Genomic DNA, 23,052 nt, shown 5'->3' with positions numbered 1-23,052 from the left:
CTGTGTACTCTGTCTGGGGATTTGTTTTTAACTTCACCTAACTTCAGAGTGTCTTGATACGGCCAGGAAGAGAGACTGTGAATGGGTATACTCTATTAATGAAATAAAACAGAATCATGGGGATGTCTTGTGTGCGTGTGAGATCTCTTTGTCTCTGATGCTGGCAGGCAGCTTCAGCAGGAACACTGACAAACCAGGTAGTTCAGATGAAGCTCTGAAACTCATTTGGGGATAAATCACTGTTGAGGCTGTAGCTCCCCAGGCCCCTGAGGAGGAGCACTGCAGACATTATTCAGTAGTATTTCTCCACTCTTCATAGGCAGCAGCTGTTCTGTGGCTGGAATTTACCAGCAGACTTCAATCTGTTTTAAAATATTCTTGTTTACAGAGGAGGAGAGAGAAATTCCTGGCAGATGTTAATGCAGTTGTGATATCATTGAGTTTATAGCTTTTTCCTGAATAACTGTCATTTTCCCTCCTGAGATCTGTGTTAGGAGATTTGGCAAACAATGTCAGGTTCTTTCAGAAGACTTTGAGACTGCTCTGCTCCCTGCACTTGTGCATAAGCTTGTGGGTGGCCTCAGCAGAGCCTCCCCAGATGCATTACAGGGGGACTGGCCATGGGCAAGCTGGATAATAGTCCCCAGAAAAGACTTTGTGGCCAAAGTATTGTATTGAGTAGGTGCTGTGGCTGTCCACTGCCACTGTTACCGGTATCGCTGTGGAGCTTGGTGAGGGAGGTTTGCTGTTCTCTTAACAGGAGGAGGTTTCTGCACTTAACTGCTGAGAGCGCTGGTTTGAGACTAAAGCCAGGTCTGTCTGAGGAACCAGCCATGGCAACCCACCTCTGCTGGGGAGGTGCTGCTGGCCTGCTCTTTTGGCACTCGGAGTGTGAGACACTGTTCAGGTCCTGTCCTGAGGTTGTGATGATGGTAGACATCTCTGGGTCTGAGGTAACATCTCAGGATGGTAACATCTGAGCCATTCACCTTAGTCATGCTGTCTCAGTGAGACTGATTTGGTGCTGAGCGCTTACTGCAAATACAGGTCTCCCCTAGGCAGGGCAGGCTCTGTCTGACCATGGAAGTGTGCAGTCTGTCAGGCCACAGGGATCACTCTTTATTAACTTTCTCTTCTTACATATGAAAGAAATTACAAAATTATCAAATAAAAAGAAAGAAAGACAGACAGAGAAGAAAAGTTCCTAATCCAAATCACTAGCTCATTGTTCAAGAAAACGCACTGGACTAGATACTTTCTGCTGTCTCTGTCACGGCCACAGGCAGTGATTTGGAAAAGAGAAGGTTTGTGCCTTGCTCACACGCTTGCAAGAGCCAACCTTCACTGGAATGCCAGGAAGCTGGGACCCCTGCCAACATGCTCTCTAACGAGCAACATGGGAGCTGCGGCTCTGTGGCCTGTGGGATGACTGTGTCTTGTACTACCTTTGCTTCAGCATACCTCAGGCCCTCTAACAGTGTTATCACCACTGCTATAAACAACCAGGAGTTGAATATAATTCAGGTTATATTACCTATATAAGTGGTAGTAGTCATTATGTCCAAGGCTACAACTATCCTCTGTACTAAATAAATTCAAGAATTTGAAGGCAAAAATGTCTCTGCCATACTCCTTCCAGGAATGATTGCTTCTTGCCTCTCGAAGGGCGTAGGGAGCCTGCGGGGGCAGTACTAGTTTTGAAGTAATGTCTGTTGTGGAACAAGTAACGGGCCTACACAGTCCATTATTTGCCATCTGCACCCTCCCGTCTGTTGCCTGTTAGGTCTCCGTCCTTTGCAATGCTAAGCAGAATGGGACAAGATGGTCTTACAGGACTGGGATCATTGTAGTGGGGTGGTTGATGGGACAATAGATCACTGTATATGTTATGTGGTATATGTGTATATATATATTCTGTGTATATATGGTAGTGTATGTGCTTCTGTGGAACGCTGACAATTCCACCACAATGAGAGGCAGGGGAAGGTGGGCTTGCGCTGAAACAAGGGAACTGTTGCCTTAAAAAGAAAATCCAAAACAAACCTGAAAACTCAAACAAACAACTTTTGCCCATTATTTGTACTGAGAAGGCTTTTCGTGAAGAATGTGGTTGGAATTGATATATATATATATTTTTTTTTTTCCCTGAGAAGCTTAGCACTGAGTGTTAATAGACAGATCAAAGAGCTACTTGGCCACTGGAGCCAGGGAAATTGAACCAGGGCAGCAAAATAAAAATCAATCTGACTTCAAGTGTATTTAAAGTGATTTTGTTCAGAACTGACTTCTGTGTGAGCACTTAGGAAAGCTAAAGATGATGAAAAAGTTTGAGTTCTGTGAGCTAAACCCTCTCCTACTCTCCTGCTATTCATAAAACAACAAGAACACTTTCTGTATAGAGAATTATTTCAGATCTTCCCTACCTTACCTGTTGGTCTGACCACCCTCTTTTGCCTTGCCTTTTGCAAGATTATTCCACAGGATCACATACTCGTGATCTGTGACTCGTGAATAATGCTGTCCTTAGAGTATGCTAGTAAAACTTTTACACCCTGCTATCCCTGATTGTGCAGGGGAGTCATTTGTTAGATGACAGCTATTCTAAGGTGTTTAATCTTAAAAAAAAAAAAAAAAAAAAGAAAAAAAGAAAAAAAGAAAAAAGGGAGGGGGAGGGTATGTCTTGAATCCCTTGGATCATAAACTCAGATCGTAATTCAGCCTGACAAAATCCAGATACCTCAAACAGTTCCCCAAGTGCCTAGACTGCAGCAGTCCTCCTAGGGCTGGAAGCCAATACTGGGTTTCACTGGTAGGGGGGAGAATCTCCCATTTCTTGCTTGCTGCATCTGTGAGTAAAGCCCAACATTTCAAGATCCAGTCCCAGATTCTGTGAGCCATGCTGGAGCCACTGAATTGTACCTAGGGCAGGTAGTGGGCCAATATATTTTATTTTACCTGGAAGAGAACCTCCTTATTTGAAAGAGGCTCCTCTTTTTTCCATGAGCTTAAATTTAAAAAGCAGCAGCTGTTTGCAGCTTTTCTGGAGTTCAGAATATTAAAATAAACCTTAAAAAAACACAGAGGTGATTAAGTATTTGGGGAAAAAAGAAACATTCATCATACAGTTCAACACTTTAGCATAATAATCTCACATTTGAGATACAGTCATTCTCTCTCCCCCAGCCTAAGATTAGCTACAGAATAGTCAGGCTGGAATGTATTTATTTTTGTATCTCTTCATTTTAAAAATAAACAAATAAGTAAAATGTCAGTTCTGCTACATTCATTTCCAGGACAGGACTGTGGTTATATAAGAAAGTGCTCAAACTATTTTGCTTTTTCAAAAATTCCCCTTCCTCCTAAGCTGTTTGTACCTTAGGCTAAGAACAAAAGAGGTGCTGAGCCTTTGCAGCCTGGAGAACCATTTATGTGCTGCTTCTTTGTAGCAACCTTTTCCATACTTGAAATAATTATCATGACTCCCCTCAATTATTTCTTCTGTACATTAAACAAACCCATATCTTTTGATCTTTCCTCCCTATTCATGCCAGGACAACTTTTATGCAAAGGTGCAAACCACCGCATACATTAAACATGTATTGCAAGCTCTAGGCTTTCCAGGGGCATTAACTTGAGTGGGTAATACCTGGCACAGATTCCACAGAGCAGCTTGTTTTAGCTGTTCCCGTAAGACTCCTTATGACATGAAATGCGCTTGATCTCATCTGATCCGTTTCTACCACAGAGCAGATTAAAGGAAAAAAACAAAACCAAAACAACACAGGCAAGGAGTATCAGGGAAAAAAAAGCGTACGTGATATAGACTCCCTTTGTATCATAACATATCCTCCAAAATACTTAAATTTTAATTGCAGAGTCCTCATTAAAACAAGTCTCGCAAGACAATGTTGTCACTGTAGCATGTCTTCCCAGAATTAAGGAGCCTGGGATTCATCAAAAGTGGCATCGCTTCATGTTTTACCCGACATCCAACACTTCTGCCCCACCTTCGTAAGCAGGCACATAAAACTGGGTCTTACTGCAAAGAGCTTCAATACACCAGACACAGGCCCCTGGCACAAGAGCTTCCTCACTGCCTCAAGGCTGATGCTTGGATAAAAAGAGGAGTGCATTTGGCAGGGGAGAAACCAATGTGTGACTGGGCAAGGGTGGAGGAGTCTGCACAGGAAAGTTTAATATTAAAGAGGCACGGAAGCCTGTGAAGTCTGGGGAAGCCACAAGAAAAGCAGGTGCCTGTCGGGGCACGCGGGCAATCAGAGAAAGGATGGGAGGCACAGCACCATAATTACGCATCATCTTGTGACTGGTGTGAACACTGCCAGGAGCCAGCACACTGCAGTACTGAGCTGATTGCTCTCTCAAGACAAGTTGCAGTGTGCTGAGCACCCAGAGCCACAAGGGAAAAGCAAGTGAAATCAGCAAGGGGCATGTCAGTCCCCGAGCAGAATCTGGTATAATCTGGTGTGGCGCAGAACTGTCAGCATAAAGGTCATACACTGAGACAGAAGCAGAGACATGCTGCTTTGTTTATAAACACACCCAGACAACCAGGTTACCACGGAAAGTCATTTTATTTCAGAATTCCACGCACTCTGTCACAGACCATGCACTTAGACTTTCCCCTTTGCAAATCCCCAACCTCCAGGCCTGGGAGAGATGGGGTGTCACCTGAAGACCGACACTTCTCACCACAAGTACCCACATGCAAAGAGTGAGAACCCTGATGGCAGCTTGTCAGGAGGCAGAAAGCAGCCTCATTTCCATAATTGCTTTTAAACAGGGAAAAGAAATCCATCTGACTTCAAGGATTAGTGATGGAGCTCAGCAGCAGCAAAACCCCACAGCTGAGCAAGTTGGTCCTTGCCCTGTGGTTACAGGGAACAAGACAACAATCTCATAGGAACCTCATGTGAGCCAAGCTATAGGAGAACACACAGAGGCATTCTTGGAGCCCAGGCAGCAAGCAGCCAGATGCACGCTCTGGGCCCCTTACAATCTCTTTGTCTCTGAGCCACTCTGCCAGGAAGGTGGCTGGGAGCTGCCCTTTTCACATTCAGCTTTAGGTCCTTCTGCTCTGTGCTACAGCTTTGACTAGGAAGGAGCCTACCTATAGGTAAGACAGCCCTCTGGGCTGTAGGTCAACACACGTACTGCATTTAATACTGAAAGGTGCCAGTTTGAAAAACTCTGCAACAGTCCGTTTGACCCACAGGCCAGGTACAACATTAGTGTAAGCTTCCTGCATACTTACCCTATTTCTTCTGTTTCCCTGCCTCTCTTGCCCCTTACGCAGGACCCTGCTCTTGAAACACTCACTCCTAATTGCAGTGTTCCTGTGACCCATTACATCTTTGGCCTTTGCTGAGACTGCCACTGCCACAGCAGCTATTGCCTGCTGTGGTGGCCGCCTGTAGGAAGTGAGCATTTGCCTCCCAAGAATGGGCTTGTGGCTACCTCAGAGGGCAAAACTGATGGGAAGAAATGATGGAAGTGATTCAAAGTGGAGCAAAGTCTACAGAAAAGGCAAAAAGGCAGTTTCAGTCTCCATTTGATGCACAAATTGAGCTCAATAGCAGCAAGAAATGGCCATAAAATATTAATTCATTAGGTTGCCAGGAAGAAATAAAAGCATTCATGTAAAGAATTCTATATACAGATATGTATGTGGCAACTGTTCTCAAGCCAGCTCAGACAGTGCTTCCTCCTGTTCATGTCTCACCTTTTTTTGTATCTACAGTTTTGATCATTCCAAACCATGTTGCTGCTCAATTCCATGTGAAGAGCATGATATTGGAATCAGCACCAAGTGAGGGGTAAAGATCACACTGAAGAAACGAACTTATGGGGAACTCCTGACAACCCATGTATTTTAATATTTTTGTTGACCTTCAAGTAAATAAAAGAAAGGGGAATCTCCCCCAGTAGCCTATAGGCTCCATGTCTCATGTGTCTGCTTCTAGGGTAGGAAGGCTGACATCAGAAAGGCAGTGGAGGGCAGAGGAAAGAAGAGGGGGGAAAATCTGGGAACCAGAGTGAAGAGCAATCAACAGCTGACCAACACTGCTGCAAAACTTACAAAACACAAAATCATACAAACGGAATTTCTGTTAACCTTGTATAGACTACAGACTTTATATATACACAGAGATTTCAAAGTACGCATCTGGCAGTCTAGAAAATACCAGTACCCTAAGGATTAAATAATTTAAAATGCAACTTTGCATTATCACTGTATATGCAATACTATATGACACACCGGTTAAAATGGACGGATTGTCCAAGAAAGATGCTCCCTCCCTCATCTCACCAGCACTGCCTCTAAAAAGAAAACAAGGACTAAAGACTCCCCTCGGTGGTTCCACTCCTGAAACTCACCTTGAGACTTCTCTGTCAAAGCTGGGGGGAAGTCCTGAGACTAAGGGAAGAGAAAAGGAATTCCTGCTGCCTCCGAACTCTGCTGCTGCAGTAGGCCTCTCCATTGGCTAGGGAGGCTGGACAGCAAGGAGAAAAAAAAGGTGCTACAGCTGGGAAAAGGCAACTACGTTTCTGCAACAATAGCTGGTCTTTTGACCGAAAACCAGCCCCAGACTTGGGAGGACACCCTCCCTCCCCGTTTTTGAAGACAGGATGCCAGAAGGCTTAATGCAGAGTACGCAGAGTCTACATGGCTAGTTTAGATTGTACCAACAGCGCAGCAGGTGCTCCCCTGAAACCCATACTGCAGTCAGCAGCAGATGGTAGGGCAGCCAAGGGAGAACAGCCTGACAGCAGCCATAAACAGGAGTGGGCAGAACTGCATTACCAACAGGTCCGAATGGACAGAATGGAAAGATGTGCCCCTACGAGCTTTCTACAAGTAATTGTAAACTGGGAGCACTGGAAAGTCAGCGCATGGGAATGAGGAAGGGGATGGACAGCCTCAGTTCTGAGGTGACTGGGGAGGGGACTAAAACACAAATTGAGAGCAGATGGCAAAGCCAACATATCTCTAAATGCCAGCTCTACGTATGTACCCTAGTATCAGTGTATGGGACAGAACCTTGCTGACGACATCAGTTCAGTCCTATCACCTTTACAGACTTATAGCTGGTGAGAATCTGGCTTACATGTGCTTATTACAAAGCCCCTTGAGGCATGCAGTCTTGCTTTCACCTCCTATAAACCAGAACAGCCATAAGCTCTTTGGGAAAGATGAAAAATAAAATAAATAAAAAAAAAAGATCCCTGCTCACATGCACGTCTCCCACCCCTCCTGCACATTCAACCTCTCTTCCTCTACGCCAGAGATATCTAAGGAGCCACACTGTTCTCCATTCCCCAGGCCATTCCCACCAGCAATACCCAGCAGATCTGGCTAGGCAGGAATGGCAAGTCGTGCTCCTTTGGCCTCATCGAATAGCCAAACCACAAAGGTTTCTTCCTCCCCACCACACCTTCAGTGAGAACTGCCCATACTGGAGGTTGTTGCAGCAGACTGGACAAGCCTCAGCTCTTACCCCTGAACCCAGCTGGCAAAGGATGAGAAGGCTCTGTAGCAGCAGGAGCCACAGGCATGGACATTCTCATATTCCAGGCTCTACAGTCCTAAATACTGCCAGTGTAATCATCACCCACTCAGAAATACAAAGATAAAACCCTATCCAAAACATCTCAGTCAGTCTGCCCTGCACAACTGGGTCAAAAGGACGAAGAGACACAAAAGAAAAATTAGAAGAGGAAAGTAAGTATGGTACAGCAGAGAAAAAGAAACATGGGGCAAAGTGAAGACTGGAGGAAAGGAAAGGACCCCAATGCAAGTCTGCTAAAATAGTCACTGGATTTACCAGCCCAGTTCCACCTTCTTCAGACCAAAACGGACTTGCTGCAGTAAGTGTACTACAGGAGAAAGGAGTGCATAGTTTGGTTTATTTTTCTGGTAGACACTTAAACATCAACAGAATTTATGCGAAGATCTTGGAGCTGCAGTTTTAGCCTCTTTTCCCTAGCCAATGGATACCTGTTGGGGCAGAGATGGTGGAAATGGACCAGTAGCACCAAGAAATTCAGTGGGAGCACCAACTCCACAGCAGGAAATAATAATGAACCAAAGGGGACAGGGGGGCTGGAGACAGAGGAGAGGTGAGGGGTGGGTGTGTGTGTGCGTGTGGGTGTGTGTGTGCGTGCGTGTGTGGAGAGAGGCGGAGGAGACATACTTTGCAGTAATCAAAGGACACCTTGGCTAAACCCTATCAATGCTTCCTTAGGTAAGGCCCCATTACGTCTGCAGCAAGACCTCTGGCTCTGACAGAGAGCTGTAGAGGGTATAGCCCAACTCATCCACTTCTTCAGGGGTGAGCTCTGAAAACAAGTTCACCTTGGGGTTCAGAGCACTAGGGAGGACACCTGCCTCCAAATAGTGGATCAACCCCTTCAGTGCCTGTAAAAAGCGATCAGCCAGCATGTCCTGAGACCAATTGGACTCTTCTTGGGATAGGTGCAAGATGACATTGGTGAGCTGGCTGGCAGTGAGGTGACCCAGGGCTGGGTTTGACTTGCATACTGCTTTGAAGATCTTCAGGCACAAGCAACGGCAGCCAGAATCACACTGGTCCAAGGCCCGGAGGCGAGCTGTTTCTGCTGGCCGCAGGCTCAATCGCCACAAATTGTCATTTTGGGCCAATCGATGGGGTTTGGCCACAAGGATGATGTCACCCAGTGTCAGGGATGGTAGGAAGTCAATAAAAAGATGCCGTTCTGGATCATACTGGACTTCCAGTGTCAAATCTGCTGGGGGAGCTGCTGGACGGATCACATAATCCAAGAGAGTCCCAATTGCTGGCCAATTGATGGAGCCAGCTACAACTTTCTCAAATGTGTCTGCTACAGCTTTGGGGGAAAGGTAACCTCCCACCACACAGCGGTCCCAGTAGCTGCTCCCACGGGGAAAGTACTCTGGGTTTTCTCGACGCACCAAGTAGAAGCCAGGAATGTTCATGATGGTGTCCTCCCCAGGGATGCACGACCACAGGTTCTGCTCCAGCATCAGAGGCACAATGAGCTGGATGTGGTCAGCTGTCACTACCTTTCACAGGAAAGAAAAGTCCATAAGAACAAGCTTTCTCTCTCCATGCTCTTTTTTTCCATCACCTTTAGATAGCCTTCTGTTCAAAGGAACCTGGAATAAGGATTCAGCTGTCTCTCTGCGTTGGATTCACAGCCTCCCTTTGCCAAAAGATATTCTGAAGGGCTATTTCTCAGCAGCACCAGGATAACTCCAAGGTATAGCCCAAGCTAGTGCTTACGCAGTAGGTACTATTTAGAGATCTCTAAATACTTCAGGACCTGATATGGACTGCATATAGATGAACCATTTTGCCTCTTATTGCTCAAAGTCCACTCCTTGGATGTGAGATGCAGCTGGCCCAGAGCACAGCAACACCACATGATACTTTAAAAAAGGAGGCAGAGTATTAAGTTTCTACATAAGCTTAAGTTGCCACTGTTTAATTATCCCATGCTACAACCAGGTACTGCCCTCACTCGGTCTGCCACTTGTGTGGAAAAGGTCATTAAAGATTCCTTTTCACCAATGTGATTAAGACCCCAGATCTAAGTTTCACTGGACACAACACTCCATTCCAGAGCCCTGACTCAAACAAAAAAGCGTGCCTCTGAATCACTCACTATAGCCATGGGCATCTTGCCATCAGGGAGATATGCAGCAGGGACTGCTGTCCAATCCAGGTCTGTCATGCATTAAAAAAAAAAAAAAAAAAGTAGGGAAGACCTACATCAATACACAGGAGTCCTAAGGGAATATCATGTATTTGGAAGGAAATAGAAGGGACAGAGAGAAAACAGGTCTACTGGAGAAACAGCAGGAAAGACACAGCTAAAGGGAGAGACAGAGGCAAGGAAAGAAGGGCTGAGATACTCGAAAGAAATAAACCAGCAAAAAGCAAATGCTTTGCAGGCAACTCCAGAGCAGTCGGGTCACTCACGCCTGTTCAAACAGTATTGCATAAATCAACACCTGCCTTCATGGTGGGAAAGGTGACACTACGAGCCTTATTACAGAGGAATGCTGTGCTGAGCCAGCAGTGCCAACAGGGAAGCCTGAAATACCCCTGCCTAGTCAGCCTTCTGAATAATCACCCACCATGCAGCCCCAGGAATTACCTGCAGATCATCATACAGGCTGCCGCTGAGGTACATGTCACGCAGGGGCATGTCTGGCAGCTTGGCACGTAGGAAGCTGCGCAGCTCAGCACAGATGTCCACAGCTGCTTGCTTGGCCCGGGCCTGCTCATCTGCTGGGATAGCGACCTTCTTCCGATAATAAGCAAAGAGCTTTTCTTGCAGAGACAGACGAAGGCGGGATTTTTTCAGCTCCACTTGACTCCTCTTGGCAGATGGCTTGGACTTTGTGGGTCGAAAAAAGTCTGCAAGACAGAAGGAAAACTGTTGATCGTCTGCAGTGTTTCACTGTGAAATGATCCGCAGAAGAAAATCTGCAGCATGGAAGTGCAGCCTCCTAGGTCTCAAAAAACTTTCAGCAGACATTTTGCACGCTTTACACAGGTACCAGTCAAAAGGGATGTGCTGAGAAACTTCAAAAGATACTACCTACAAGCATCAAACCAGATGAAAACAAGTTACTAGATTTGGAATTTAGCCAAACAAGACTAACATCATGTACAAGGAAGTAATTTTAATGGCTATGCGAGCAGTACCTCCGTTCAATTTCATCAAAAATTCAGCACTGTTAGCAATTCACAAGGTTTCAACATGATGCCAGACCAGTGGGTAAAACACTCTTGAACAACCATCATGATCTCATTAAGTTTTTAACAATACAATGGATTTCTACAAGTTATCAGCAAAACCCAGTCCTGACTAGGGTATGAGGTCAGAGATCACACCACCTGGAAATGGAATAGTTGTTAGATGTCTGATCAACACTTATCAGGATGGTGAGCTGACAGGTTGCAGGGCCAGCAGAACTCAGGGAATCATAGCTCCAGTGAAATCCTCCTTCAAATCTTCAATTGTTGAAGAACAGAGAGCACACTCTTAGACACAAAAAATACAACAATGCAATGCTTCATGCTGCCATCTGTGTTATTAAGCAGTGTCTAACCCGCACAGCATCTCCAAGCCCCTTTTTTTCTGACTGGTTTCCTAAAGAAACGTCAGTGCTTCCCATCTATCTTTTAGATTTCTCTTAATATGGACCAAGCAAGAGTTTCAGAAGTTATCAGTGAGAATTAAGGAAGAATTACAGATCTAAGAGATCTTTGGAAGGGCTGTGGTATTTAACAGGTGCAGGAGAAACCCTGAAGTCAGCGATGCCATTATAGCAATCAGCTGTCGCACATTTGTTTGGCAACAGACATTTGGTCACACAGCATGTGCAGAACGGCTGTCCAAGCTGCACACAGACCCATCTCGCCCAACCTCAGCAGCTGCTGTGTCCTGTCCCACGGGGGTCTTTTGAGCCGATTTGTGGGTCTGTGTGGAAAAGAAATAGCCCACAAAACCATAGGGAACCTGACTTCATTGTCTGCTCATGAAAAAATATTTTTCCATCTTAATTTATGGTAATTAAGTCAAGAATGCAAGATGCCATTGTCAATGATTTTATTCCTCAGTCCTCATCTTTGGGGACTTCAGTCAAGTGATCTAGACCCCATTTAACATAGCTGTCTAGTTACTTAACATTTCTTCAGCAGAAAATCTATTGCCATCCTGAAGATGATTTTCTGGTAGACAACCTGGAAATCAACTTAAAAGCTTGATCCTGACTTTTGTTTTGCATCTCCTGGAGATAACTGGGATAGAAAGTAAAACCGGTGAGAAACACCCACCAGACACTGAAGCACTCTAAACTACTTATCATCCCATTCAGAAAGGTGACTGCAGGTCACTTTTTATAACCTGATGAAGACTCACTCAGTGATGAGCAGCACTAAACAGGCAAACAGTGTTACAGAAATTATTAGGGAAAAGGTAGAAATAATATAGGAAATACTGTTATATATTGCTAGTACATTGACAATTCAAATATTCCCTGTTAAAAAGACAGAAACTGGAACAGTCCAAAGAAATGCAACAAAGAGCTTGAAAGGAACATAATGGCTTTTTGGCAGAGAAGATTGCACAAGTAGTATTCAGCTTGAAAGAGAAAAGACTGGGGGAGAATAAAGCTTAAGACCATGAAGTCATGAGAGGAACGAAGAATGCAAATAGATGACTATTACTCACTAGTACCCAATCTAAATTCTAATTCTTGAAGTTACTGGCAGACCTGCTTAGAAGAAAAACATCAAAATCCTGGGCTAGACAGGGTATTTTCTTTTTTACGTTCTTTTAAATGAATACAGGGTTTAGACCTGGATGACTCTGTAATGCAGGAGTATCACCCTGCTCCTTACCTGTGTCTGCAGCTGAAGGATCAGTGGGAAGGGTCTGTAGGGAGCGGCTGAGGCTAGTCTTCATGTCCTGGGTCAGTAAGCGTGAGGAGGAGCCCAGCCAGTTTGGCTCTTCCCAGCTTCTCTTTCCTGACTGGCTCAAGCGAGTGGGGCTGCTGGGAGCACTGATTGCCCGGTCGTACATCTAAAGCAACATCACCAGGCACAGTTTGAGTCATTAAGGGCCCAAGATTTGCATTCTACCCAACCTAGTGCCAGCGTCCTGCATCTTTTTGTTTCCCACTCCTCCTTTCCAGTGTCCCCATGCTTAGGTCCCACCCCACCGTCCCACACGCTCACCCGTTTGACGGCCAGCGTGGCAATGCCCAGCATAGCTGCTCCACCCACACCCAGCACAAGCCGGGCGTTGGACAGTACGAAGTCAATGGCTGTGCCAATGCCGTTGTCATCTTTTTTCCCTTTGCGCTGCCCAGTGCCTGCCATCTCACCTGGAAGGAGCAGCAGTATTAAACAAATGGGTCAAAACACACAGTCCTAATGGCTCACTCCATTCTTCTCCACCTCACACTCACAGCTCTTGGAGTCTTAGCACAGAGCTATAGGAAGGGACCACCCAACCCTACAGCCTCATTAAGTATCTTCCCTTGAAAAGCTGCTTATTCACAGACACACAAGAACAGTGTTGACCAAGTTCTGCAATGACAGCATTCCTTGGCTTCTAGCTCTGTTTGTGACCTGAAAAACATCCCAAACTTGATGTGAGGCTTCTAATCATTGAAGCAAGTTTAATTGTACAATCACTTAATGTTTTTTAAAAAAGATTTACTTCAGCAATATTTTGCAATAAAACCCTACGTATTATGTAAAACTCTATGACCATTCAGGTTTCTTCCTGTTAGTTTGTGCTTCTCATGATTTTTTTAATGCCAATTTATTGTCTTATTCTCAATCTAATGGGTGAAAGTTTTCTCACAGACAAGGCAATCCAGGGATGGTCAACTGCTTGTTTGCAATAAATTAGAATCTTCCCAAGAGTTGCCAAGGCAGTCTCAGAGCATCCACTCCCAGGATTTCTGGGCAGTGGCTAGTCCCAGATACTTCAAAGACACCCAAGAATCAACAGTAGAGATCACACCACACCACAATGGGAACAGTTCCCGTGCTTTCACTGGACATTAATTCCTGCCTTCAAGGCTGGTGGGTTTGACTCTCATAGAAGTAATGTATAACATGAACATTAATATTTTTTATGTACGTACTTTTGTTTCCTCCAACTCCCATTTAACCTAATCTTGATATTTAAATTTAAAGAGCCTCCCTGGCCAACTACACATGTAAAACACACTTTGCCACCACTGTACCTGCAGATGCATCCTCAGTGAACCTACATGAAAACATCAGGAAACTCTTCCAACCTGACTTGAAATCTGTTTTCTAAATCAGTTTCAAAGGTTCAGAGCCTTCCTGACTTGGGTGGTTTAAAACTGTCCTTAGGTTTTTCTAAGGTCAAGCTACAATCTTAGGAAGAATGTTCCTGCTTTGATGAATCAGGAATCCAGTCACTCTTCACCCCTAGGCAGAAAAACCCCAACATCTTCACAAAGCTAACTGTAATAGTAGCATGAAGAACATGGTTACATCATTGTAAACGACCTACCTGTGACCTAACGCATTTGTAAAGAGAACAGGAGAGTCCTCCTGGTGTGCCTGTAGGAAGCACGTTCCAGACTTCTTCAAGATAGTGGTAGACAAGGAACGTTAATCATGTCTTTTAGATGGCAAGTGGGTTTTGGAAAGAAAAGAGAAATGGGGCCAAAATGAGCTACAGGGGATCTCTAAACCAGGCCCCCAAGTTTGTTCTGCAGGAAAGCTTGCCCCTTCTCCAACTGTCTTTCCTTGTCCTCTAGCCGCTGCAGCCCCTGGTTCTTGCGGAACTCACGGCGGATGAAAGCGAGGTAGAAATCCCGGTCAGTGTAGCGCAGCCCACGGCCCTGGCGCAGCAGGGCCCGATAGAGGGTCAGGACAGCCTCCCGGGACCACGCTGCCATGGGGGACGCGTGCATGGAAGAACAACCTAGAGAAAGGTGACGAAATGCGGAATCTGAGTCAGCTTTTCCCTCCCCGAGGGACGCACTGGCCACCGCCTCCCCCTTCATGCTCGGCCCCACAGGCCGCCGTCCTTCGCGGGCCGGGAAGCGGCTGGACGGCCTCTCTAACAGCGTACCGAGGATAACGGGCTCTCCCGAGGGCGCACGGCTGCCCGCCCTGTTGCGGGGAACCGGGGGGCCCCGTGGCCTGACCCCTCTCATGGGGGGCCGCCCCGGGGCCGCCCGCAGCACCCGCTCCCCGCCGGGGTCCCAGGCTGGGGTCGGGCCCGCGGAAGCCCCGCGGGGACAGGCCGCATCGCACTCACCGGGAAGAACCGCGCTGGGGAAAGGGAAGCCCTCTGGGACCCTCAAGGCCGCCGCTTCCCTTCAGCGGATGCCGCCGCCTCCCCCCCGGCACCGCTCCCGGGGTCACCCGCAACATGGCCGATGCGCTTCCGGGTCGTGACCCAGGCCCCGCCAATCATAGAGCTCGCTCGCCGGGGCCCAAACCGTTCCTTCGGCAAAGGACTTCCGGCCGGCGCGCGCCCGAGAGGGGCAGGTGGCGCAGCGCTGTCTCCCCCTGCCGGCGGGGCGCCGCGCCCGCCGCCGTACGGCGAGGCGAGGGGGGGGCCTCTGCGCGCCGGCCGCCCGCGCCGAGAGGCTGCCCCCTGCCGTTGGGGAGGGGGACTGCCGCCCCCCTCGCTCCCAGGTGGGGCTGGGACGGGCAGGCTGGGCCCGGTGCTGGCCTGGTTTGAGGAGGCCGTGCCCCTCAGGGATGCCGGCTTCCTCAGCAAGGGTGGCTGAGGGGAAGACGCTGGGGCAGGGTGGGGGCCGGGGACACCCTGAAAGCCTGTGGGGAACAGCTGAGGGGAGCGGGGGGGTAAGTGGGACCCCCACAGTGCGGCCTGGAGGGACCCAAGCTGTGCCTGGACAGCCCAGGGTGGAGCAGCCCCTTCCCACCTTGTTCTGAGCTGTCCCCATGGCAGACAGGTGCCTCCCTCCCCGTTTAGGCCTCGCTTAGGCTTGCCGCTGCCTTCGAGGCCAGGGTGGGTACCTGCGCCGAGCCCACCTCAGCACCGGGCCTGTTCCTCTCGTTTGCAGCCTGGGCTGCGTGTGCTGCGGGGAGGCAGGCCGGGCTGTGGGCCTCGGCAGCTCCACGAGCCTGCGAGTGTGCTCCCCGCAGCCCAGAGCAGCTGGAGCACTAGTCGGTGCTTCCTTCAGCCGTTCTGGCTTTGATGGGCCTAAATGCCATGAAACAGCTCGGGCTCGGCTCTGTGTGAGAAAGGTGAGAGTTCAGCAGGCTGCGGCGAGGCAGCACCCACCCACAGGGTGGCATGGCCATCACCAGCTGTGCGTGCTGGCTGCCCAGGGTAACAGGGGTAGAGAAGGTTTCTTTGGTGCTGCAGGGCAGGCAGAGAGCAGTGGGTTCATGCTGCATATCTGAAGGTACCTCTGACTACCCAGATGCTTTTTTAAAGAATAACTTATCAAATTCCAGTTCCTTATCTTTATCTCCAAGGAACCTGGGTCTGGTCTGGAAGTCTCAAGGGTTTTGGGAGAAGGGCAGTAGCTGGCAGCCTGTCCAGGGTCTACCTGTGGAAGTGGAAGGAGCCTCCTGAAGCCTGGACCTTCTGTCCCTCTGTCCAGGTGCAAAACCCCCTTTTCTATTCTCACCTTTGCTACTACATGCCTACTCTGGGGAATAATTATTCCTCCGTAGCCATCTCATCTTCCCCGGATCCTACCAAAATATAAAACATAACTGTATGTGCCATGCCTCCCCTGGGGAGAGGGGGAGAGAAAGAGCAAACTGTGTGTCAGAGGAGAGCCACATCCCTTCATACACTTCTCAGTGACACCAGATATAACAGTGATAGAATTGAACAAGAAGAAAACCAGAAGCTGCAGACCAGCTCACTCCATGCCAATCTCCTCTTGTTCATTTCCTTTCAGAGATAAACAACCCCAATCGTTTTGATCTCTCTTTGTGAGTGAGTTTGCCATGCCCCTAATCAGCCCTTTCTGAGAAAGGCTTACTTGAACTGCAGACAGTATTCCCAGAGAGGCCGTGCTAGTGATTTACATAATAGCATTATCATATTTTCCATATTATTCTCCCCTTCTTCCTTCTGCATGCTGATTTTTTTTTGTGTGCTTTTTTTTAACCTGCAGTTACTCACAGAGCCAGGGCTTGTGTGACATCCAGATCCTTTCCTGAGTTGCTAGACACTGTCTGGAGCTTTGTAATTCTTACGTGCAGTTTGTTATCTCTTGTCTGACTTTGCATGTGCCCAGTTAAACCTTGGCAAATGCATGGTGCTGCCCATTTGCCACATTTGCATTTTACTTAAAGTCCTTTCTGATCTTCTCAAGAGTCAATAGCTTTGAGTCATCTCTTAAAAATGTTTGGTATATTGCTCATCTTTGTTTCCAGATCACCACTTCATATACTGAGCTATCCAGGACCTTGGAGGCAGTGTTCATATTCCCTACCCTTAACCTTCTGCCAGAATGAAAATTGATCTTTGAACCTTCTTACTAGCTTCCTGCCTCCTCCTCGGGTTGTTGAGCCACAGAAATACTTCAGTCCTCACAACAGGGCTCTGTTGCCTCTGGGCAGGTGCACTGATGAGCCCAGCCCCTGAAACTTTCAAGTTCGGATCAAAACCTGTGCAGTGATGTGTGGCAAATCCCTGACACACTATGAATGGGATCTGCCAGATCAGGCTGCGCAATGATGGGCTTTCCTTGCTGCCCTCCTGCCATGGCAGCCAAGGACTGCAGGCCTCCATAAGTGCCCCCTCCCCAGCCTGGACCCCTTGGGTTGTGCAAGTTTTAAGAGTTTCTCTGTTGTTTTTTTTCACCCTGGTCTGGCTGCCAGCTCAGGCCCCCTCACTGGCAGCTGCGTGTGCGTGTGCATGTGTGTCTGTGTCTGTGTGTCCATGTGTGTCTCTGTGTGTCTTTGTGTCTGTGTGTGTGCATGCGTGTGTGTGTGTCTGTGTGTGTGTGCGTGCACATGCGCGCGTGTGTGTCTGTGTGTGTGTGTGTGTGTCTGTGTGTGTGTGTGTGTGTGTGAACTGCTCCAGGCACGCAATGTGCCCGCAAGCTGCCCTGGCCCCTCCAAGGAGGCCACTGCCTGTGCCCACTGCCTGATTGGGCTCCCCACACCCACACTGTGTGAGCACAGGTGTTCAACCTGCCCCTTCTGTCTTGCAAAGAGAAGGGCAACTGCAATGCCAAAGCAACATATGGCTGACACCATCCCGGCTGCTGTGCAAGTGCCGGACTTCTGGTGACATGCTGGGGGTTGTAAACTCGAACTGAAACAGTGAAGCAACATCCCCCCTCTCTCCAGCCTTTCCCAACTCAATCAGCTCCTCTGCTGACCCACCACATGCAGCCGTGCTGGTGGGGACGCACCCAGCGCCCCCCCAGCCTTGTGCTGCCCTGATGGGATGCTGGCCTTGGCACCCATTTGCCTGCCGAGCCCTGTTGCCTGGTGGCTTCTTTGCCCGTGGACCCACTGGGAATGGGGTGCCCCCCCTGACTCCAGCCTGCATGCCTGCAAGAAAGGGAATTTACTTTGCCGTGACAGGGAGAGGTGCAGGTGGAGAGGAGGGAGCACACCTTAGCTGTGCACCTGCGGAATAATAACAACCTTTGTTTCCCCAAATGACTAAGGGAGCTTGTGAAATATCAAAGGCAGCGTGGGTGACAGCACAATAACCCATGCTGTTACCTGGGATAAGGCACAGACTTCCCCTCCAACCACGGCCTTCCTGGGAGTCTGGGGAGCTGCCACTCCTCTACCAGTCTTCTCGTGCTTGCAGCCAGTCCTCCCGCTCAAGCAGCCACTGCCATGGACTCTGGTGGCCACCAAAAGCAGCAAACCGCTGCCTCTTAGCCCAGCTTGCAGCCTTTGCTCCTGGGAGTCAAGTGCCATCTCCAGGGCTTCCCATCACCCATTTTGCAAGAGCAGGACCATTCCCAGCCAGGGAGACACCCCTGTGCTGCCCACCACCAGCCAGGAAACCCTCCTTGGTCAGCAGGGAGGTGAATGTGACTCACAGATCTGCAAACGGCATCTTGCAGGAACTCTGCAGGGTCAAGAGAAAAACTGCACTTTGAAATAGAAGGCTGGCCTTTTCCAGGAGCCAAAAAAAATCCCAAAATGTGTGAGGGAAGATGGGTAGTGACCCACCAATGCCATCTGAGCTTGAGTTTAATACCCTTAATATCTTCTAGTAAATGGACCTTGCAGAGGCCTTTTGGCAGTGTAACTTCATTCAACAGCTCTCTCTTTCATTGCAGCCCTATTTCTTTATCTCCCTTGAGCGATCGCAAGGAATAATGGCTTTGGGGGTCCTGTTCTCCGGGTGCAATGAGCCAGGAGGCGTGGATGGCCACGGGCAGCATAAGTGGCTTCTTTCCCTGAACCGCCAGCACCTTTGAAGTCGAGTGCATGTGGGAAGGAAGACAGGTGCTGAGGGAGGAGAGATTGCTGGTACACAGCTGCCTTTCAAGGGGCATTCCTGTTTTACAGCCCAAACCCAGATTTTAGTAACAGACTAACCAGCCACTCTGGGGGGCCACACGCAGGGCATGTTTTGCCAGGGGGAAAGAGAGAAGTTCCCAGCCCTGCTGCTGCTGCAGAAGTGGGGCTTTTCAGCTTCCCAGCCTCCAGCCCTGCAGCCCAGGGTGCTGCAAACACTGACAGCCATGAGCAGTCTCCTGTGCAATGTAGAGCTGCTGCCACCGCAAGGATCTGCACCAACGGTCACTGGGAAAGCTCAGTTTTGTTACCTAACAAATGGAAAATGCTGCTGTAGTATTTTTGCAATTGGTCCATGTGCACCTTTGTTCTTAGCGCAACTCGTGTTTCTTCAACCAAATTTCCCTGTGGCTGGATTTGTTTGAAGCATTTATTTTTTTTATTATTATTCCCTGGCTAGTAAGATCTGTTCCCCACATTTTTCACCTTGCACCAGCTGCATGCTGCAGAAGGTTTCCAGAGCCATTCAGAGACCCTGCTTTTGTGAGTGCCATTATCCTTGTGATTTTGCATCACTCTGACAGCCTTGTGGGCTTTCTGCAGAAGCGTCTGCGGAGAGCTGAGAGCTTGCAGCTGGTGGCAGCAGCCCCATCACCACCACCCCGGCAGGGCTGCACATGGTGATCTCAGGGTTTTTGTACTCTGCCTGCCACATGCTGTGGTGAGGTCCTCAAGCCATAGAATTTTGGTTTGTGTAAGGGGCATCTGAACTCCCAACATCATGTGGGGTTGAGTCCCATGTACATATATACAACCTGAGAAGGGCAGAGCTGCTATATCCTGCTGCTTCTCTTCTTTTTCTAGGTGAAGGCACCTATTGCACATCTCGTCCCATTAAGTCATGGGTCCTTAGATAGATTTATTTCTGTCCTATTTGAGAAAATCTGTCTGTTTTTTGTTTTGCAGTACTCTGATGTTCACTTCTGGGTAACAGTTTGAGCCAAATGCTTTAAAAACTCTGGGAACCAAACAGAAGTGGGTAGATGTTTTCTACATTCTTTTATTTTTGTGTGTGTGTCTGGTTCTTAGTAAGTGTCTGAGGGGAAAAAAAAAAAAAGATATGACTGATGATTTGTTGCTCTCTCTTTGGAAAAGGTCCAGACTGTAGGACAGGGCTAAAATTCCAGGAAAGAGTTTGTTGCATAGAGGCAGGTTCATAATATTTGATTTTATACATTTTCTGGGTAACATATTTTCTTTAATTTGATATCCTGGAGAAGTCATTTTAGGCCTTTATTCAGCACAGCTTAGTTGCTCTTCTTCTCAATTTTCCTTATTTTTAGAAAGGTGAAGCGTGGTTCCCAAATTAAATTGTTACTGGGATGGACTTTAGCCAAGAGGATCCATGGTTCAAGTCGTAAGGCACAGGAAACACAAGAGCAAAACAATGGAGTTTTATTTTGTATTTCATTTGGCAGGGTGAGGAGAGATATGGCCTTGAAAAATGTGTATTCTTACATAGCTGTAATGTACTTCAACTGACAGTAATGACTATTTTCTCCTCTCATTTGCCTTAAAAAAAAAAAAAAAGCACACCCAGAAATGCTGGAAATGCCAGGATTGCCAAGTTTTCCTTAATTTCAAGTAAAGGTTTGTGTTTGGGGTTCTTGGAGATGCTTACAGTAATGTCCCAAACATTAGCTGAAGTGGGCTGATCCTCCACCCTTCTGCTGACGTGCTTGTCCCTGCTGCAGCTACAAAAGGCACAGCTTGCAGCAGCCTGGCCCCAAGCCAGGCTCCTCATCCAAGCATCCATGGGTTATATCCCTTATGTCAGCCTCTCACTCCAGTGACACGGAGCCCGTTCTCCGGATGGGACAGCTTTGGATGGCTCCTCTGAGGCTGTTATGCAGCAACAGAGCAAAGCCCTGCCAAGATCGCTCCCAGGTGAAGGTCTGACACAGCTGGGGTGTAAGTGTGCCTGTAAGCCACAGAAACACATGCTGCTGCCAGGAGCAGGAATTTGCCTCCCTCCTACCACGGCTGCAGCCAAATCCTCTCTGTTGTGGTGCTCTGGAAAGCAGGGCAGCCAGCGCCTGCAGCTGGGGGCACGTGAGCGTGAAGCCATTTGCTGGTGACACTCTCCAGGGCTGGGGTGACTCTCTCCCTTGCGGCTCCGTGAGCTGCCACCCGGCCAGCTGAGACCTCACTGCTTCCCCAGCTGAGCCACTAAAGCAGTGAGATTTAAAGAAAAAAAAAAAACAACCAACAAAATTGGACTAATAATTAAAAATTAACTATCCCTGCTAAACAGCACATTAAGCCATGCCCTTACACAGGGAACAAATGTATCTGAGCAACAAAAACAAACAGCCAGCAAGCCAAGCTGTTGGTATCCCCTTTCCAGCTTTCTAAAAGGTGTTGTAGTTTTATATTGAATTCACTTTGCTTCCAAGCACCCTGGTGTTTGGAAACAGCATGTCCATCCCCCAATCAGCTAACCTGCTGCAGGCATCAATCAGGAATCAGCCGGAGTCAGCCCCTCTGCGAGACGCAGGGCCTGTCACAGCCCTGGTTCCCACTGAGCGATGTTGCACGGTGCCCATGATAAGCACTGGGCATCCCTGACATACAGTGAGAGCCTGGAGAAGCAGCTTATTTCCAGGTGATTCTACAGCCCCTCCATGGTGCATCTCCCCAAACAACACCTGTTGGTGTAATGACATTTTGCAAAACACACAGGATTTACTTGGCATTAGATGGCTTGCATGCTCCTGGTTCAATACGGCACTTAAGGCTCCATATCCCATATTCAGGATGCAGGCTGCACATACCAAGATCCCTTTTGATGTCTTGAAGGACCCTCTGAGAGACAGTATACAAGGTTCACGGTGGAGCCACGTGCCCCCTGCACTCAGCTGACTGTCAGCGCTGCTCCTGCAAATGAGGGTCTCCACCACAGCCTGGTTTGCTGAAGAGCCAACCCCTCACTCACAGAGGCACTTCAAGCTCCCACAGCAGAAGTTCGTGCTTGCCAAGGAAAAAGGTTCTGGTTTCTGTCAATGCTTTCTTTAAAAAACCCTCAAGAAATGAAGAAATGCCATTTAAATTACTTCTTAAAGTAATACAAATGCCAGTAAAAGATTTTGTGTTGGAGGCAAGAAAAATAACATGGGAGAACCTTTGACCTAGTCAACTCTCATTTCTTAAACTCACTCGATTGCCATGGGCCTAAGCTTATATACTTATATCTCCCCCTCTTAAAAAGCTGAAAGTTCAGGCATTCTGGCAATCATGTATTTTTAGATTATCACCTATTTGGGCACAAAAATACAGCAATCACTAAGAATGATAAAAATCCTTAACAGAGAATTTTAATTACTAGAGTGGCATGTTTATTCCAGGCCCTTTATTCCAGAGAGAGAAGCAGCAGAAAGGCATTAAGCATGCACAACACAAATCTCTAGTTTTACGGAGACTCTTCCACAAGAGCAGAATTGAAATCATTGGTCTGATGCGGAAGAGAGAAAGAAAAAGGAATGTGCTGGGTCTAATGATTTTATGGAAACCAACCTGTGATGTTTACAGTCGCGATCTCTAAAAGGGACCAGGAATGGACCTGAAGTGCAAGACACTTAAAAAGGTAAAAAGTGAAACAGCTGTAGATGGCTTGTGAAAGGCCCTTGCCAAAGGCACTGCTGAGGCCAGATGCTTAGGATGATTCAGAGGAGGACCACGCTTTGATACCAAATAATGGGAACAGTCAAAATTACACTAGATAGGTTTTAAAATAAGCCAAAACAAGGAGGTCATGTTCTCTCATGCACCATGCTGAAAGTAGCCACCAGAGACATTTCTGCAGTGGGGAGGTGTAATTCGGGGCTCCAGGGTTTTCCACAGCTTTATTTGAAAAAGTGGGTGCACCCAAGGGACGGAAGGTGGTGACAAGGGACCATTTAAGGAGCAGTGATGCTGGTTCCTACATCCACCAGCTCTTCTGAGAACTACTCGGCTGGCAGCCATCATTACCTGCTTGTGTGCC

General features: G+C 47.8%; 2 protein-coding genes across 2 annotated transcripts; both read right to left on the bottom strand.

Moving 5' to 3' along the window:
* Positions 1-4,573: 4,573 nt before the first annotated feature.
* On the bottom strand, positions 4,574-14,202 carry MIEF1 (mitochondrial elongation factor 1). The gene is made up of 5 exons (XM_040595310.1): positions 14,089-14,202; positions 12,771-12,919; positions 12,435-12,615; positions 10,180-10,442; positions 4,574-9,082 (listed from the first exon to the last, which is right to left on the bottom strand). Exons 2-5 carry the CDS (start codon positions 12,912-12,914, stop codon positions 8,276-8,278), a joined length of 1,395 nt encoding a protein of 464 aa, XP_040451244.1. The 5' UTR covers positions 12,915-12,919; positions 14,089-14,202; the 3' UTR covers positions 4,574-8,275.
* A 58-nt stretch (positions 14,203-14,260) lies between these two features.
* On the bottom strand, positions 14,261-14,984 carry LOC121088766 (MIEF1 upstream open reading frame protein-like). The gene is made up of 2 exons (XM_040595311.1): positions 14,845-14,984; positions 14,261-14,505 (listed from the first exon to the last, which is right to left on the bottom strand). The coding sequence occupies exon 2, from the start codon at positions 14,492-14,494 to the stop codon at positions 14,267-14,269; it is 228 nt and encodes a 75-aa protein (XP_040451245.1). The 5' UTR covers positions 14,495-14,505; positions 14,845-14,984; the 3' UTR covers positions 14,261-14,266.
* Between the last annotated feature and the right edge of the window lie 8,068 nt (positions 14,985-23,052).

This window comes from Falco naumanni, chromosome 5, assembly GCF_017639655.2.
Source record: "Falco naumanni isolate bFalNau1 chromosome 5, bFalNau1.pat, whole genome shotgun sequence".
In the NCBI taxonomy this organism is placed as follows: domain Eukaryota; kingdom Metazoa; phylum Chordata; class Aves; order Falconiformes; family Falconidae; genus Falco; species Falco naumanni.
Note: the sequence above shows the minus strand (reverse complement) of the source record. Positions and strands in the feature narration are given on the sequence as shown.